The 16,507-nt window shown below is 58.6% G+C and overlaps 5 protein-coding genes across 10 annotated transcripts; all 5 read right to left on the bottom strand.

Moving 5' to 3' along the window:
- Positions 1–141: 141 nt before the first annotated feature.
- On the bottom strand, positions 142–971 carry ABB37_07387 (putative 60s ribosomal protein L24; the record flags this gene model as incomplete). Its single annotated transcript, XM_015806010.1, has 1 exon — positions 142–971. The coding sequence occupies exon 1, from the start codon at positions 712–714 to the stop codon at positions 142–144; it is 573 nt and encodes a 190-aa protein (XP_015655487.1). The 5' UTR covers positions 715–971.
- An 896-nt stretch (positions 972–1,867) lies between these two features.
- ABB37_07386 (hypothetical protein) lies at positions 1,868–5,070 on the bottom strand (the record flags this gene model as incomplete). 2 transcript variants are annotated; one of them, XM_015806008.1, is made up of 1 exon in its annotated part: positions 1,868–5,070. In XM_015806008.1, the coding sequence occupies exon 1, from the start codon at positions 5,006–5,008 to the stop codon at positions 1,868–1,870; it is 3,141 nt and encodes a 1,046-aa protein (XP_015655485.1). In that variant the 5' UTR covers positions 5,009–5,070. The 2 variants fall into 2 exon arrangements, with proteins under 2 accessions (XP_015655485.1, XP_015655486.1); XM_015806009.1 differs by having other exon boundaries at positions 1,868–5,065.
- A 570-nt stretch (positions 5,071–5,640) lies between these two features.
- On the bottom strand, positions 5,641–7,758 carry ABB37_07385 (hypothetical protein; the record flags this gene model as incomplete). Of its 3 annotated transcripts, none has more annotated exons than XM_015806005.1 (1): positions 5,641–7,758. In XM_015806005.1, exon 1 carries the CDS (start codon positions 6,904–6,906, stop codon positions 5,641–5,643), a length of 1,266 nt encoding a protein of 421 aa, XP_015655482.1. In that variant the 5' UTR covers positions 6,907–7,758. The 3 variants fall into 3 exon arrangements, with proteins under 3 accessions (XP_015655482.1, XP_015655483.1, XP_015655484.1); XM_015806006.1 differs by having other exon boundaries at positions 5,641–7,129; XM_015806007.1 differs by having other exon boundaries at positions 5,641–7,115.
- A 589-nt stretch (positions 7,759–8,347) lies between these two features.
- Positions 8,348–9,862, bottom strand: ABB37_07384 (putative mitochondrial hypothetical protein; the record flags this gene model as incomplete). 2 transcript variants are annotated; one of them, XM_015806003.1, is made up of 1 exon in its annotated part: positions 8,348–9,862. In XM_015806003.1, the coding sequence occupies exon 1, from the start codon at positions 9,359–9,361 to the stop codon at positions 8,348–8,350; it is 1,014 nt and encodes a 337-aa protein (XP_015655480.1). In that variant the 5' UTR covers positions 9,362–9,862. The 2 variants fall into 2 exon arrangements, with proteins under 2 accessions (XP_015655480.1, XP_015655481.1); XM_015806004.1 differs by having other exon boundaries at positions 8,348–9,732.
- A 1,338-nt stretch (positions 9,863–11,200) lies between these two features.
- Positions 11,201–16,075, bottom strand: ABB37_07383 (putative kinesin; the record flags this gene model as incomplete). Of its 2 annotated transcripts, none has more annotated exons than XM_015806001.1 (1): positions 11,201–16,075. In XM_015806001.1, exon 1 carries the CDS (start codon positions 15,815–15,817, stop codon positions 11,201–11,203), a length of 4,617 nt encoding a protein of 1,538 aa, XP_015655478.1. In that variant the 5' UTR covers positions 15,818–16,075. The 2 variants fall into 2 exon arrangements, with proteins under 2 accessions (XP_015655478.1, XP_015655479.1); XM_015806002.1 differs by having other exon boundaries at positions 11,201–15,982.
- Positions 16,076–16,507: the final 432 nt, after the last annotated feature.

Here is a 16,507-nt window from a genome sequence, read left to right as displayed (position 1 = left end):
CAGCTTTCTGCTGCAAACGGAAGCAACAGAAGAGGTACGACGACACGATCACGTCCAGCCCGCATGTTTTAAATGTATATGGGAGTGCATGAACGTCTGTATGCTTGTGTATGTGAATATGAATGCCTGCTGCACACCCCTCTACTTCTTCTTGGCGGAGCGGAAGGCTGAGGTGCCCGTGGCTTTTTCGGCTTGGCGCTGCTTCTGCGCGCGCTTCTTGTTAGCCTCGCGGCGCTGTGCCTTCTTTGCTTCGCGTTCCTGCTGGATGGCCACGAGGTCGTCGCGCGCCTTGTGCTTCACCTCGACGTCCTCGACCCAGTCGATGTTGTGCCGCAGCGCCGTGGCGGCCTCCTGCTTCTCGTGCAGACGCGCCTTCTCCATACGCTTCGCCCACAGATCCGCCTGGCGGCGCTGCTGGATCTTCTCGACCCGCTTCATCACCTTCAAGGTGTCACCCAATAGCTCACGATTGTACTTCACTGGGAGGTTGCGACGCTGCTCGAAGTTCATCGTGCTATCCACTGCCAGCTCCTTGCCGTTCGCCTTGCGGAACGTCTTGGTCCACTTCAGCTTCATCGGGTTGCGCTTCATGCCGAAGTTCTTGCGACACTTGCTAGAGCAGAAGCGGAAGATCTTGCAGTCGTTGCGCACGAACATCTGCCCGTGACCTGGGTAGACCGGCGCACTGCAGAAGGAGCACTGCTCAATTCGCATGGTGAACTAATAATAATAATAAAGGAAGGAAAGAGGAAGCCTGTGCAGGTGCGTACAAGTGCCAGTTGGTGTGGCTCGTCGTTTGTTTCCCTTTCTGTTTGTTTTCTCCTTCGCGGACGGTGCGAATAGACGGTGAAAAGTTTGAAAAATCGAGATGATGATCGAAGAAGACGACACAGAAAAGCGAGGCAGTTTTTTTCTTTTTGAGAAAGCTGCCCTCCACGTTCTGAAATAAAAGAACGCCGTGACGGAGTACTTTCGAGCGGTCACGCACGACGGAGAGGAGGAGGGGGGGGAGGAGAGAGAGAGAAGAAGTGGTAGAAGTCGGTGACACGAAGAGAGCCGAAGCGCAGAGCACAAGAACGCAGCGAGGTTGAAGATACGGCAGGAAACAATGCATTATGACTTCTTCTGTGTGTGTGTGTGTGTTTATTCGAGGGCCTCGAAACGCAGGTTCCTGTCGCTGCTAGAACAAGATGCAAGCGCCACCTGCACACGTCGCGGAGAGCATTTCCACTGAGCTGGGGACACAGGCAAGCAGGCGATTGAATGCGCTACGACTTTGTCGAAAGCACCACTCTGTTTATTCTCTCTTTCTTTCAGTGTTTTTTTAAATGAGCACGTACGATACATCCATGCATGAAGTTGCGTGTCACGCAGACAAGCAATAGAAAGAGAGAAAAAGAAACGAAGGCAACCGGACACGACGATAAATCGGTCGACCGGCCCGCCTGCTGATGTTTGTCGCTCGCTGCGGCAGAAAACAAATAATAATAATAACAATAGGCCTGGGAACATCGCTTGTTGTCAATTTCGTGCTGCCTTTCTCTTTTTCTCTCTTCTCTCTTCCTTCTCTTCTTCGCTTATACTGTAAGGTGTGTTTCGGTGTTGTACATCAAAGGAAAAAAAACCGATCTTACGACTCCCATACGCATTTTGTTGTTGTCGCTGACACGTCCCGCGCAACCTCCATTCTACTTCAACACGTTAGTAATACATCCTATAAAACAAAGATGTCAAAAAAAAAAACTAGAAAGAAGAAGCGCACGTCATGCCCGCCACGCGCACACACGCTCGTCTTTCACCCGGAAGAGAAGACACCAATTGAGGAAGGTCAGCCTCTCCTTTTTCTTCCCAGCTGCGCTCCTCTGGTTCACTGCAGGGTCGGAGTCGAGGCGGCCATCAACGCATTCAGCAGTAAACGTTCGCGTATCTGCGCAATGAGCTCCTCCGTTGCCTGCGCTGCCTCAGTGTCACGTCCCTCCGCATCGCCGGGCCGCAGCCCGCAGTCCACATCCACGAGGGTCGCACTCCCCCACACCACCGCGTGGATTGCCTCGACAACGGCGTCGTACGTCCATTCACCCTCTTCCGCCTTCGCGGACTCATCATCCGTTGCGGCGGCGGCGGCGGTCTCCCCCGATTTAACCGGCACCGACGCGAGGAAGACCTCCACGGTGGGCCGCGTCGCCACCGACCGCAGCAGCGACATCAGCGGCGCGGCGGACGCACGCGGGGTGTGGCGTACATCCAACTTACGTAGGTTCGTCGCCAAGTTCGGATCGGCAAAGATCGCCCCCAGCTGCTCGATGTGCATGCACCGCCAGTCGTTGTAACTGATGTCTAAAACCGACAAGTGGGGCATCTGCGCGAGGCAGCGGAAAAGTTGGCTCACCTCCGCCTCCTGCCGCGCCGCAGGAAGGTCACGCAGGAGGCCCTCCTGCACCCCCAGCTTATTGTGGCTGAGGTTTAAGTCCTCCAGCGCAGTGCCGAACGGGAAGTCACTGACGAGGGCCACCATCGTGCTGATCGCGTTGTACGACAGATCTAATCGGGTCAGGCGCGACGCCAGCAGCGTCGCCAGCGGCTCCAGAGCGTCGCCGAGGTTGTTGCGGCTGAGCGTTAGCTCGCGCAGGGCATGGCAGACGGGGGTGTCCACCTCTACTGGCAGCAGACCCGCCAAACCGGCCGAGGTGAGGTTGTTCCCGTCCAGGCACAGCCGCTGCAGGGCAGCAGGGTGCGAAGGAGACCTCGCTGACGAGGGATACAGCAGCGCCGCGATGTGCGGAACCGCGACGGGGTCGAAGGTAGCGGTGTTCGCCCCGCAGGCGCCGTTGAAGCTGAAGTCGAGCTCCTCCAGCGTCGGCACGTGGGCCAGCGCGCGCAGCACCGCCGCGCTGGCCGCTGGGCCGAGGTAGGTGTGCGCTAAGATGAGTCGACGCAGCCGGCCGTGACGCTGCAGGCCAGCCGCGAAGTTCGCCACGGCTGCCGCTGCCTGCCGCTGCTGCTTCTTACTCATCCGCCGCTGCAGTGCGTCAACCCCCGTTGCGGCGTCGGAGGCGCCGCCGACGCACGCGAGCGGGTTCTGTCGGAGAATCAGTGTGTGAAGGGCGCACCCGTGCTGCGGCCTCTGCTGCTGTGCGGCGTAGGACGACGACGGCGGTAACGGCGACCCCGCAAGAAGGTAGCGGGCGAGGTGATTCAGTCCGCTGTAGCCGATCGCGTTGTCGGTGAGGTCGAGCACTTCAATGGAGTGGTTGTGGGCGACGGCCACGGCGACCATGTGGGCGCCGGTGTTGCCGAGCAGGTTCTTGGAGAGGTCCAGCACACGGAGGCGGTGGTAGCGATGGAGCGGCGTCAGCAGGTTCCACAGCGGCGCCCCCTGCCATCGCTCCTGCGCCTCGGCCATCGACAACAACCGCCGCGCACTGCCGGCAGCACCGCCGCCCTCGTCTTCGTCTTCGACCACCACCTCCTCTTCGTCCTCCTCCTCCGGCGGGGGAGGACCGGTTAAGTCCTCCCCGGTGTGCAGCCCGTTCTCGGCCAGTCGCAGCACCCGCATAAACTTGTTCTTCTTCAGCACCTCCGCCAGCGCCTCCAGGCCCTCCAGCGTCTCGCCAAACACCGGGTCCTCCTCTTCGTATAGCGGGTCCTCGACTTCCTCGACGTCAGCGGCGCCGTCACCGTTCAAGGCGTTGGCGGACAGGTCAATCCCGGTCAGGGCGATATTTTTAGTGAGCGCCTTCGCAACGATGCCCACCCCACGCGGACCCAGCGCGTTGTCGCGCAGATTGAGGTAGCGAAGCGTCTCGTTGGCGTCGATCATGGCGGCCAGCGCGCGCAGCGGGGCGAGGGGGCGAACCGGCGTGCCGTCCTCCTGCCCAGCCGGGACTGCCGGTGCGGCGAGGTTGTTGCTCGCCAAGTTTAGCACCTTCACGTTAGCGCAGGCGCGATGGCGAGTCGCGGCGTGCGCCGCAGCAGCCGCGTCACCGTCCACGCCCCCTGCCGCAGCTACTACGGCGGGAACACGGCACGCGTCGTTGTGGCTGAGGTATTCGCAGAGCAGCGGGAATACGCGCATCTCGTACGATGCGACGTCGCGAAGGGCCTGCGTGTACGTCGTGTACGGCAGGTGCAGGGTGGCGCAGCGCTCCTGCAATGCCGCGTTGTGCTGCCGGTCCGCCTCCGACTCCTCGTCCTCATCCTCGTCCTCCTCGCCCGCACCCAGGTTGCCATCTTCATCCTTCGTGGACGGAGGGGTGGGAAGAGGATAGCGGACCTGCAGCTCGTTGTACTTCGCCTCCCACGCCGCGGTGGATGGCGGTGGCTGCTTCGCCGGGTCAACGATGCCTTTGGAGAGCAGCAACGCGCAGACACCAGCGCTGTCAGTTCCTGCACCAGTACCAGAATCAGCGGCGGCAGCGGCGGCTTCCATGACAGCGAAAAGGCGCTGCAGGGCATCGAAGTTCACTGGATCCCGTGGCTTCATCTCACGGACCAGCGGCAGCACCTGCGTGAAGGCGTCTACCTCCTCCGGCAGCCCGACCGCCGTCGAGGAGGTGCCGCAGAGGCCGCCCTCCATCCCGCACTGCACGGCCGCGCGTGCGTCGTCTGCAGACACGTCTGCGTCCCCTGCGGCGGACTGGACCGCCTCCACCACCGCGGCGGACAAGATGGACTGCACCGCCGCCCCGACCCCGTGGCGGAAGGCCTCCGGTTCCACCCCGAGCTGCACGGTCTTGCAGTTGCTGTTGCTGCCCGCGGCACCGTTCGCGCGAGCACCGGCCACCCCGCCGCCGGCAGCCGTAACGCCGGCGGTGCGGAGCTGCGAGGGGTCAAGGCGGCTATCGGTAGCGCCGCGGAGCGCACGGGAGAGCATCATCGCGTTCATCGCCGCGTAGATGCCGGCGTCACCTTTTTCCTTCGACTCAGGCGTGAGACATCCCGCGTACGCTGAGATGGGCTGCAGCGGCTGCTGCTCCGGTTGCCGCTCCTCGACATCTACCGCAGACATCTTCGTATAATGCTGTCTGTTTGTTTGGTTTGCTTTACCTTTTCTTTCCTTCTTACTGTGCTTGGTAAATAGAGAGGAGTTTGGGAAAGGGAAAGGCGAAAGTTCAAATACATACCTCAGAGGCTGCTGTGTGTCTTGCGTAGGTGACAGTTGATGTGGTCATAACTATGTGTTATTATTGTTAGTATTATTCTATCGATGGAAAGCACGGCAGTAGTACCACCTAATCGCACGCTGACGCCGTACTGGACGTGGCGGATGCCGTGCGTCCTTGCGCCTCGCTCGTCCAACAAAAGCACCCAGAGGAAGAAGCGCCACGCCATCAACGCTACAACGTGCACCGTTACCTTTTCGCTGTTGCCGCCGCTGCGGACTGTGTTCATACAAACGAAACAACATAAAAGAAAGCGAAGAAAGCAAGTAAAGTGTACAAGGGTGAAGATGCAGCGCACAACGACAGAGAAAAAAGACGGGGAAGTACAAAAGAGACGAGGAATTAAAAATCATGAAAAGAACAGAAAAAAATATCTTCCGTGCGTGCGTGTGCGTGTGTCAGCAGTAAGTGTCCGAGATTCACACAGGTCAACGAGACGGTGCTTGTGAGGTCTGGGTCGGCCAGACTTCCCGACGCCCTACACGTACACCACGCCGCTGTCATGCTGAAAGTGACGCACCGCCGAAGCGTAACGGGGCAGACCGCCGTCCATCACCTGCGGCGTGCAGTCCAGCGCAGCGTACAGCGGCAGCGCGCGGCCCCACATGTCTGGCGCGACTTGATGCAGCACCGCCGCCTGTCGGTTGAGCCACTGCGCGTATCGCGCCGCCTGCTCTCGCAGGAATGTGTGACGCTCGTCTGCCTCCTCGCCCTTGTCGTGTCTCACGGAGCGCGACGTCGCGGCATTGTAGCGCATGCGCAGCGGCAACTGATAAGGATCCAAAGGAGCACCCTGCGCGACGCTGCGGGCCTCTGCTTTGTTGTGTAGCTCCTGCGGCGTGTCGGACGCGGATGCTTGGAGAGCAGCGTCACCGCCTGCCTCGAAGGACGTTTCATGAGATGCAACGCACCGTGCATTTTCGGTTGTGTGCTCCGCCGCGACCACCTCGGCGCTCTTCTCCCCAATGCCTGTATCTGCCATTCCTTGAGAAACACCCCCTTGTACTTCCGGATGTGAGGGCTGCGTAGCGGCGGTAGTCTTTGCTCCTGTCGCTGCCGTGTTTTGCTCTGCACGATGCCGCGGCAGTCCGATGCCTGCGATGGAATCCTTCGCCAACACGCGGCAGTACGGCTGCACAACGGACAGCGTTACGCGGCTGAGCGACGCTGCTGCAGCGGGTGTTCCACCCGTGTCAATTGTCACAGCAGCAGCAACAGCAGCGTGTGCAGAGGCATTCGGTGACTTGCGAATGTTAGGCGCATTTTGTGTCTTTGAAAAGCACGAGGCTGCGGCGTTCGTTGCCGACCGAGAAGACGGTCGCGGGAAGGGCAAGGGCTGCGGACCGACAGTTTGCTGCAACGGCTCATCCGCCCAGGCTCGCAACGCAGCTTCGTGTCGCTGAAGGGCATCGCGCAAAGCAGAACGAGCCGCGCGATGAGCATTCCGTGCCGTCTTCCCTGCAACTCCGCTGCTTACATTCGCTGCCGCGTAAGAGGAGAAGTTCTCCATAGTTACCCCACGTGACGGAGCATGAAAGGTGAAGGACGGTGTGGTGTGGAGCAGCGCGCTCGAGCGGCCATTAGGAGTTTGGGCCGCTTCCGCAGAAGACCAAGTCGCAGACTTGTTAGCGTGCGGCTTCGTAATTTGACGCAGGCACGCGCGCGCGTCATCGAATCCAGCTGCGTGCCGGAACGCGACTGTCTTCAGCACCACCTCGTTCACGGTGTTCTCCGTGGTAAACATCTGAGGGGTGGCCTGAGCTAGAGAAAGAGAAGGAGAAAGAGAAAGAAGAAAAACGTTTGTGGTGTTGATATGGTGTTGCTTCCCGCCTATGCACAGGCACGAAAGGCTCCTCGGGGTACCTCACCGCAGTTGGGTCGTTTTGGATTGAGGAAATCCATAAAGGGAGGCAGAGCAGAGAGCACAGATAGGGAAGCGTGTGCTGCAACACTGACGCCTCGTCTCTTTTTGGATGCGTGGATGTGGCAAGATCCGTTCCAGCATGTGTGGGTGCGGGCGTGTGTGTGGACAGAGAGAGAGCACCGAGAGACAGTACAGAAGAAAGGAAGAACAAACAAAAGGGCAGAGGTGACATGAAAGGAGTAGACAGGTAAAAGGGAAAACAAAAAAATGCAGCGCACATGCAACGGACAGTACAACATCGGGAAGAGGAGCATATGCATGCATGCATACATATATATTTAATACACTGGACAGAGATACGGTGCCGTGCTTTGTTGCTGCGGTCGGTCATTCGCTGTCGGTGCTACCCAGAGAGGCCCACCTTGCGAACCGCAAAGTTTCGCTTGGAACACAGTGCTCTCCCATACCAGCTACAGTAATGAAAAACAGAAAGGAAAAAAAAGGAAACTGCACGTCTACCGTGTATTTTGTCTTCGGTTCCGAATATTTGGAAAATATATAACAGACTAAGGGGAATATGAAGGGAATCAACAGCGAGCAACGAAAGCAACCGAGGAAGCGGCAACGCTAGCACAAACGAGGAGGGTGTATACCACAAGTCCTTGTACGTAGCGCGCAAAAGAACAAACGGCCGACGACATCTTTAATCGCCATCTTCTTCTCTTTCCTTCTTGAGAAAGGCAACCGCGAAGCAGGGACGACCGCCAGCAGAAAACAACGTCATTATGAAGTCGCAAAGATAAAGGAAAAGAGGAGAGAAGATGGGTTACTCTTTGTATTTCCAACGGTCCTAATACGAACAACAGTACGCAATCCTTGCGGTATCGCCGGCGCACACCGTGTGCTGGTTTACGGGAAGGAGTAATGGAGGCGGAAGAGCAAAGAGGAAAAAGAAAGGCTCTAGTGCTTGACACCGTTTTGGGGGGGGGGAGGGGGAAGGAGAGAGGAGGGGGGTTTGTTGCTGTATACCAACCTCCCTGTTTTTTTTTCTCTTCTCACAGCAGAAACAAAAAAAAAAAGGTGAAGAGACGTCAGACCGCAGGAGACCAAGGAAAACGCAAGCGCCCATACGCAGGAGATATACACAAGGCGGACAGCGTTCAGAGGCGACTATCCCTGTCCTTTCTTATTTTGGTGCTGTTGTTGTTGTGGAGGGAGAGAGGAAGGGGAGATCACAACGAGCACAAAAATGTTGCTCCCCCGCACTCATGCAGATACTTGAGTTTGTTTTTCGTCCTTTTTCGCTGCCTTCAGTGTCGTTTTACTTCTTCGACTTCTTATCCGCCTCCTCCTTCCATTTCGCTACCGCGAAGTCGGTTGTCTCGTTCTTCACCTCTGCGCCGGCGCCCTCGCCCTCTCCCACCCACCACTCTGGCGTCTGATCCCAATCTTTGTTATACGTCCCCGCCTCGAGCTGCTTCTTAAACCACGTCCGAAACAGTGGAATGGCCTTGTCGACGTTGCGAATTGTGTTCGGCGCAAACTTCGTCGCGATGAAGTTCGTGATCGTCGTGGGAATCCGCCCGCACGGGTCCGTCTGAGTAATGTAGGTCAGCGACGTCCCCTCCACCTCCCCCGTCGTCGGGCTGCGCCACGGGCGGATCAAGTACCCCGTCAGCTTCGACATCGCCCGCACGAACTCGCCGTGCTTGTTCTTATGCGTGTCTTTCTGGTACGACGGCGGCACCGCGGTGTGCGGCACGGAAGTGTTGAAGATGACGAACTCGTCCTGTCCGGCGTCGTGCCACATGCGCTGGTTAACGAAGTCGCGGTTCGCGACGAGCGGCACAGGACTCTTCGCCGCGTAGTAGCCGATGTCAGTGTTGGCGCTGAGGCTCACCACTCGAAACGCCTCCAGCCGGTAGTCGTCCCAGTCCTCTCGAAAAATGGGGTCCTGCAGCATGTCGTAGAGCTCTCGTGGTGCGCACCCGCCCTGCGGATTTTCTTTCGTTTTGCGAAAGACGCCGAAGACCTTAATGACGTGCATCGGCTCATTCGGAAGCTTGCGGTCCCATACCATTACCTCGTGCGGGCGGCTGTAGCGCAGCGTGAAGCCGTCGAGGGAGTCCGCAAAGGTGCGGAAGGCGTAGCAGTCGGCTTTGTTCGGTAGGCGATAGACGCGGCCGGCCTCCTCGTGCGTCGGGCCAGAGAAGGCGAAGGGGGTCTTGTACTCTACCACCGCCGGTGCGTTGGAGGTTTTGCTGTCCTTCCTCGCGCTTTCCTCCGCAGCGGACTGCGTGACCTCGTCGACGTGGCCCTTCTTTGCTTCCGACATGTTTTCTTCTGTTTCTTTCCTAGCGCAGGAATATTCAGCAACCACTAGCAAGACAACAAGAGAGAAGGAGGAAAGGAAGGAGGGAATTATAAATATCGAAGAAAGGAATAGAAACAAACAAACAAAGGAAAGAGAGGTGATGATGTTGATGCTGATGATGATGCTGACGATGATGATAGAGCGGTAAGAATGCAATAGAAACAAAACGGTGCAACGTTGTTGTGGGAAAGAAAGGGAGGAAAAAACCGGCACGATCAAGGGCAAATATGTTTCTCTTTCACACAGGTTCAATGGGCGAACCGGAGCGTAGAGTCCCCTGGATATTTATATACTAATATATATTTATATGTATATACGAACGGTGATGAGCTGCCAAGTCGCATGAAGATGGTAACGAGAGGAAAGAAGAAAAACCGAATGTCAGGAACAGTTATCGACACGGAGCCGCATGCAACAGCGAAGTTCGGCAGAAATCAAAAGGAGCAGGAGTTGGCGCCAGCTTTCAGCGCGCGCGCACACACACACACGCAAAAGAAAAGGCGAGACACGTGAAAGATGAAGTGGGTGAGGTAATACATCAGGAGGAGGACGTCAACATGAAATGAATGACGCGGCCACAAACCGGGGTTACCCCACACGCGAGACCGATGACGAAAAAGGTGATTCTGCGGCTGGTAAAAAAAAAAACGCCCTCACCAAATAAAAACTCTGTAATTTATCAAACACAGAGTCTGCGCACGCCATCACTCTGCGACCCAATTCGCGCCGATGTATGTCTGCGCTTCGGCGAAGAAAAGAAAGAAAAAAGGAGAGGCATACAGGTCGTCAAATGCTCCCCTCTGGTGTTCGCAGAGATCAAAAGGTCCCTTTATTGGATTATACCTTCTATTTCTCTCTTCTTCTTTGGTTTGTTGATGTCGTTGCGCACCTCACGCTGCTTCGCTGAAATAAATAGGAAAGAAGGACGTGGAAGACAGTTACTACACGAAGAACAAGGAAAAAATGAAGTGAAACGATTCGAGGAAACAGTTTTTGTTATCGATATATATATACTTGTGAGATCAGCAAAGGAACGCCAGTTTGAGAAAGCAGCTAACAATACGAAAGGATTGGGAGTGAGTTGGAACGTCTAAGATGTTTCTAGTGGAGGAAAACACAGAACAATAAAAAACAGTCGTTGTGTTTTCGTATAGGGGGGAGGAGGAAGAGGAGGACAACAGCAAAGTGCGCGCACCAACCAGCGTGCCTTCCACACCGCAAGAACAAACAACAAAAACAAAGGCGACGTGGAGACGCTACAAGAACCCCTCAGAAACAACAGATATAAAGGAGGAGGAGGGGGCGGAACGTTGGCTAAGAATACATGAGGAAACAAACAACAAAAACAGCAAAAAAAAAAAAGAAAACACACTCAGAACTGGCATTCTGAAACGGGCACACACGACGCAACAGCATTAATCAAACCGTGGCGCGCAAAAAGCAAACAGGAAGATAAACAGGTTTTTCTTAACAGTTTATCATCAGCGTTACGCTCGTTTTTGCGCTCACGGCTGCGAACAAAACGAATAGGCGAAGCACAGAACGAAAAGCAAGAAAGAAAAAAAGGGCTTTGGAAGCGGCCATAAACATTTGAACAGCAAGGCACATCCACAGCGCGTTGTTCTTGATGTCTTTACCCTTTTCGAGCTTTGTCAAGGGGGAAAAAACGAAAATAGCATTCGTACCCACGCACATCTGTGAGCGTGGCTGCGTACTGCGCGGCCTTTTCGTTGTCATCCGCATCACCTTTCTTTTTTGAGAGGGTGGTGGTGGTAGTTGCCTTGTCTCGGTGGAGTCTCTTTAGCGGCGGCTCCCTGAAGCGGCCACATCGCGGTTGTGTGGAGGAGAATCCGAGAAAAGCGTGCTGCGACTCACTGTCAGGTCATCCGGCAGCGAGGTACGCGTCCGCGATTGCACGGCGAAGTACTGCCGGTTCTCCTTGTTCAGGTTCACACCGCCGTCTTGCGGATAAAGCGGGGAGCGAGTGCTGTAGTACGGCATAGCAGGCGCCGTGGACGCACGCTCCAGCAGACTTGCCACCGTCAGCCGCACGTGTCCGTCACGCAACGGTCTCTGGGTGTTGTCGAGCGACGTGACCATGCTGTTGGCGGCCGCTCGCTGCTTCTCCTTCGCCATCGGCGAGCGGGCATCGCTGCCGACGCTGACATCGCTGCCGTTTTCGCGCTCGCGCAGCCCACAAAGGCGGTCAGCGCCGTCGAGGTCAGCGGCCAGACTGCTGCACGACGACAGAAGCGGGGATAGGGTGGTGCCGGTGTTGTTTCGCGGACGGCTGCATCGCGAGTCGAAGTTGGTCATTGCGTGTGGGTCAACGGATGGCTTCGTCGCGTCTCCGGTCGACGGCTTCGGCCGCGACATCTTGTGTGCCGCACCGCGTCTCCGCTTCGTGTCCGCGGCCGGTTCTCGCCGCTCTTTTCTACGCTGAGACAGTTGCGCTGCGAGGTCGCCGCTGCGACGCCTGGCAGGGCCTGCGACGTCCGCGCGCTTCCCTGCAGCAGGCCAGTGTGCTTTGCCTTTTGATCGATGGCTGCTGCTCGGTGCGCTGCCGCTACCGGCGCTGTGGGGCGCCTCTTCTGCTGTCGAAGCGCGCGGCGCTGCCTCGGCAGCAAGAGGAGAAAGCCGGTCAGCATCGTCACCGTTTTGATGTTTGCTTGACGTACGAAACACCTTGGTGGTGTTGTAGCGTGCAAAGGCGGCTGCGCCGCCGTTGTTGTTGATGTTGCTGCTACCTCCTCCTTTGTTGCTCTGGCTGTTTGTGGAGGGGTTGGTGCCCGCTACTGACCACATCGCCTTCGGGGAAAGGCGATGACCCGGAGAGGCACCGACAGTCTTGGTGGCCTTCTCCGGCGTCTTCTCCAGCGAAGCCGCGTTGTTCGCCCGCGTGGCGCGGCTGGGACTATTGTGTGGTGCGCCGCTGAAGGGGATCGCAGTCGCGGGCTTTTGTGTCATTGTCTTTCCTCGCTTTCCGAGCGGTCCTGACACGGTGCCCCCGCTACCGCCGCGCACCGGCGTGACACGCGCAGATGCGCTACGACTGAGCGGGACCGGGGCAGACAAGGAACGCTGCAACGGTCGCGGAGCCGCTACGCCTGATGACGCTGCGGTGCGCATCGCTGTTGCTCCCGCAGCAGCAGCAGCAGCAGTTGAATTACCGTTGGCGTCGTTGCGCTCACAAGATGACACGTCGGCTGCCGAGCGCGGTTTCCCTCGGCCGCCGCCGCCGCCATCTCCTCGTGAAGCCCCAGTGGAACGCCCGGCAGTTTTCCTTTTTTTGCCGCTGTTCGCGGCTGCTGTTGATATCTTCGTTGCCGCTGCTCCCGCTCTCGTTGCTGCGGCGGTGGGTTTTGTGGCGGTCAAACCGGTAAGACTGACCGTCCGCCCAAACGCACGAGCACGGGCCGGCGCGGCGGCATCACGACCGTGCCGCGTCCGCGCACCACCGCCGCCGCCCTTCGCACTACTACTACTAGTATTAGTGTTGCCTCCGTCGCCGCCACCGGTCAGGTGCAGCGACTCCGCCGTCGCGACGAGGTCGCGGAACTGCTCCGCGAGTTGATTGGACTGCGGTGTGATTCTGGAGCGGACACCGCGGATGGGGCTGCCGCTGCCCGATCGATTCGACGGGCTCGGTGCCAACGGCGGATGCACAAAGGGGGCGGGCGAGACCGGACCCTCCGGCTCGTTTCGCAGCTGCTCAGCGCCGTGTGGCAGCCGCACGACGGTCGTCGAGCGCAGCGCGGACTCGAAGGTCTGCATGCGCTGCCCCGTCGACGCGGTCGGCAGCAGGGCGAAGAGCAGCGCCACATCCGTCACCTCCATCGCTGTCGCAACGCTGCCGGCGTCGACGCTGCCGGGCCGGCTGCGGGGGAGGAGTTGGGACAGAATCGGACGGACCCGCTGCAGGGCACCCACGCATTTACTCAGCGCCTCCGCGTACTCTGCCTCACCGTTCAGCAGGGAGCGACACTCCTGGTGGTAGTGCGCGGCGAGACACTCCGCCTCGGTGCAGCTCTGCCGCAGGCGCGCGTTGTCGAGCAGCAGCTCCAGCGCGGTACCCTGCCGCTCCCGCAGCAGCGACTTGCGTGTCGCCGCGAACTGCCGATCTGCCTCCTCGAGTCGATCCGTCAGCTCCGTTAGCTGCGACGCCTGCCGCGCCCGGGCCTCTTCCATGCTCGCAATCGTCTTGCGCAGGCCGGCGACGCCCACGGTAGAGCTGATGCTGCTCAGATCCGTCTCTCCGCGCGCGCGGCTGCCGTAAGCGTCACTGACGAGGAAAGTGGCGAGGCGCCACTGCAAATCACGCAGCTCAGCGTCTCCGTCCCGCTCGCGCTCTTCTGCCTCGCGGACCTCGTGGTAGAGCGCCTCCTTCTGCGCCGAGAAGTCTTTCAGCTTCGCCTCGAGATCCGAGAAGAGACGCGTGTTTTCGGCAAAGACGGAGGGACGTGCGGTGCGGAGACTGAGGGAGGGCCGCGGCGTGCCGCTGCTGCCAAACGACATCTCTACGGCGCTGGCAGAGAAGGGAGAGGCGGTTAAGGTGCCGGGGTGTCCACCACCGCTCATGCTGGCCGACGGAGTCACCGTTCCGCGGGGAGGAGCCGCGGGAGGAGTGTTTGGCCGCGGTGGTGCCGTCGTCGCCGTCGTCGCTAGACCGAGACGAGCTGGGCCGTCTTCACTACCGCTGCTATTATTATTGTGGTTCGTGTTCCCCACAGTGGGGCTCTCGATCGAAACGGTCGATGGCTGTCGACCGAACGCGGAGGGGCTCTCCAACTTGGTCGACGTCACGGGTGTGCTGCTGCTGTTCGCCTCCTTCACTTCATTTAGCGCCGATTCCTCGCCGGTGTAGAGCGCCAGCGTGGCGCGCGTTCGGGCCAGCTCGGCACGCAGCTCCTCAATCACCGTCTCCTGCGTCTTGGCGAGCTGACTGGAGTTCACGGCGAATTCGTTGCGGTGCGCCAACACCTGAATCTCCCGCGCGTTCATCGCGAACTTCATCGTGTTGACCGTCTCCTCGATTTGCTTTGTGCTGGGGCTAATGCAGAAGAGCATCATGGTGCGGCAGTTGCCGCCAACACAGTCTCGCAGCAGCCGCGTCAGCTTCGACCCACGACACGGAATAAACATCTTGCCGCCGCCTTTGCCGCCGGTCTGGCGCCTCTTCACCTTCTGCTGGGCAAGGCTCTGCACCATGGCGCCGAGGGCTAAGAGGGAGCGGTTGATGTTGCCGCCCTCGCGCAGGCGCAGACCGGTGTTGCTCGTCGACGCGGCCCGCTCCGACCCCGCTAAATCGCCGAACTGGATCGACGCGATCGTCACGGTGGGCGCGGGCTGCTTCTTGCGCGGTGCGGCCGTGTTATTGGACGGTGTTTGTCCATCGGACACGTTATCCTCCTCGCGCTGGCCTGAAGCGGTGGGAGAGGCGCAGCCGCCGTCATCCGCAACCGCAGCCGCAGGGACATCCCGCACCTCGACCTCCACCGTGATAATCGCGTGTGACCGACTCGACTGCGCGTTGGCCCCTGTCGCGGCAACGAAGCGCTGGGCGTGGCCGTGCTCCACACCCCGGGTGAAGTCCTCCAACGTCTCCGGAAAGATGTGGGTGAGACCTGGGATGTGCAGCTTCCCGTTTCCGCTGCCCGTGGCGCCGCGCGCATCGCTGTCGCTGAGGCCCGTCTCGCGTATTTGGAGTGCGACACGCTTATTCGGGCGCGGCCCAGACGCCGTCGTGCTCGCCGCGCCGCCACCGCCGTCGCAGCTGCTGCCGTCCGCCTTCACCAGCAGGTCGAACACCTCCTCGTTGTACACCTCCAGAAAACTGCACTTGACACGGACGCGCTTGCCCTCCTCCTCCTCCAGCCGATCCTTCTCTGCGAAGATGTCCTGCACCGCTTGGTAGACGATGCCCGCGGCACTCATGGTGCTGCCGAACATCGTGTGGGTTTTGCCGGACCCTGTGGCGCCGTAGGCCAAAATAGAACCGTTAATGCCGTGGAAGACGCCCTCGACAATGCGCTTACACGACTCCTCGTACACCTCAATCTGTGCGGCGTGGGAGTGGAACACGTGGTCGACGGAGAACTGGTACGGCCGCGTCGAGCTGCGAATCGGCTGCGACGCGGGCGTCATGGAAGCAGCGGCGGACGATGCAGAAGTTGGCGAAGTCGCCGCGCGCCCCGTCGCCCTACCGTCCACGCTGGCCGATCGCTTGCGGGCATTCGGATCAATGACGACGATGTCGGAAAGCGCCTGGATACAGTTGTGCACGGAGGGGTCGGCCCTCTCCTTGGTGGAGAGCGGCCGGACTCGCACCACGACGCCGACGCCTTCTGCGATGACGTCTGGTGCGGAGGACGGCGTGACGGGGCTGGCGAGGTTCACAGGCGATGTGGACGATTCCATCACTGCTTGTGTGTGTGTGTGTTGTCGCGGCTATGCTGTCTCTTTGGTCAAGAGAAAGGAAAGAAAGGCGAGGTACAAAAGTATGTGCTCCCCAGATGCCCCTCGTGGTTATGGAGACGAGAGCAGCACCGGAGAAGAAAAGAGAAAAAAGGAAAAGGTGCGGCTTCGAAATTCGAGAGAAACAAAGCAAAGAGAGAAGAAGAAGAAGAGAAAACAATATCTGTAAAGGTACATCTATACATACAAGGTAGGGGTACTGCGAAGGCGTCGAGCACACAGCGCCGGGAGCCGAAGACCAAAGGAAAACGAAAATGAAGAAAGGAGGAAGGAGGAAGGGAGAAGGGGGGGGGCGGTAGAAAACAACGAAGTAGTAACGAGCTTCGTGGCGCTGCACGACAAGAGAGAGAGAGAGAGCTTATCCGGGGGAGAGCAAACGTGTTACCCTTCCTCTTCCTCCCTCCCTCCCTCCCCCTCCCCAGTGCTTGTCAAGCCCTCTTCTTATTCCTCTTCTTTTTCAAATCAAAACCATAGCTGCGTCGTCGCCCGTTCATGATGGAGGCAAACAGTTCACTTCATCGCAGCAAGAGAGACAGTTTATACAGGAAAAGGCACGACAGGTGGCAGCCGAAGAAAGCATACCTTCTTCTTATCACCAGGCCATAAAAGTTCGTTGATGACAATGGCAGTTTT

Source organism: Leptomonas pyrrhocoris, assembly GCF_001293395.1.
Source record: "Leptomonas pyrrhocoris isolate H10 chromosome Unknown, whole genome shotgun sequence".
Taxonomy (NCBI): Eukaryota; Euglenozoa; class Kinetoplastea; order Trypanosomatida; family Trypanosomatidae; genus Leptomonas; species Leptomonas pyrrhocoris.
The sequence above is the reverse complement of the archived record's forward strand: the minus strand, read 5'-3'. Positions and strand labels throughout refer to the sequence as shown.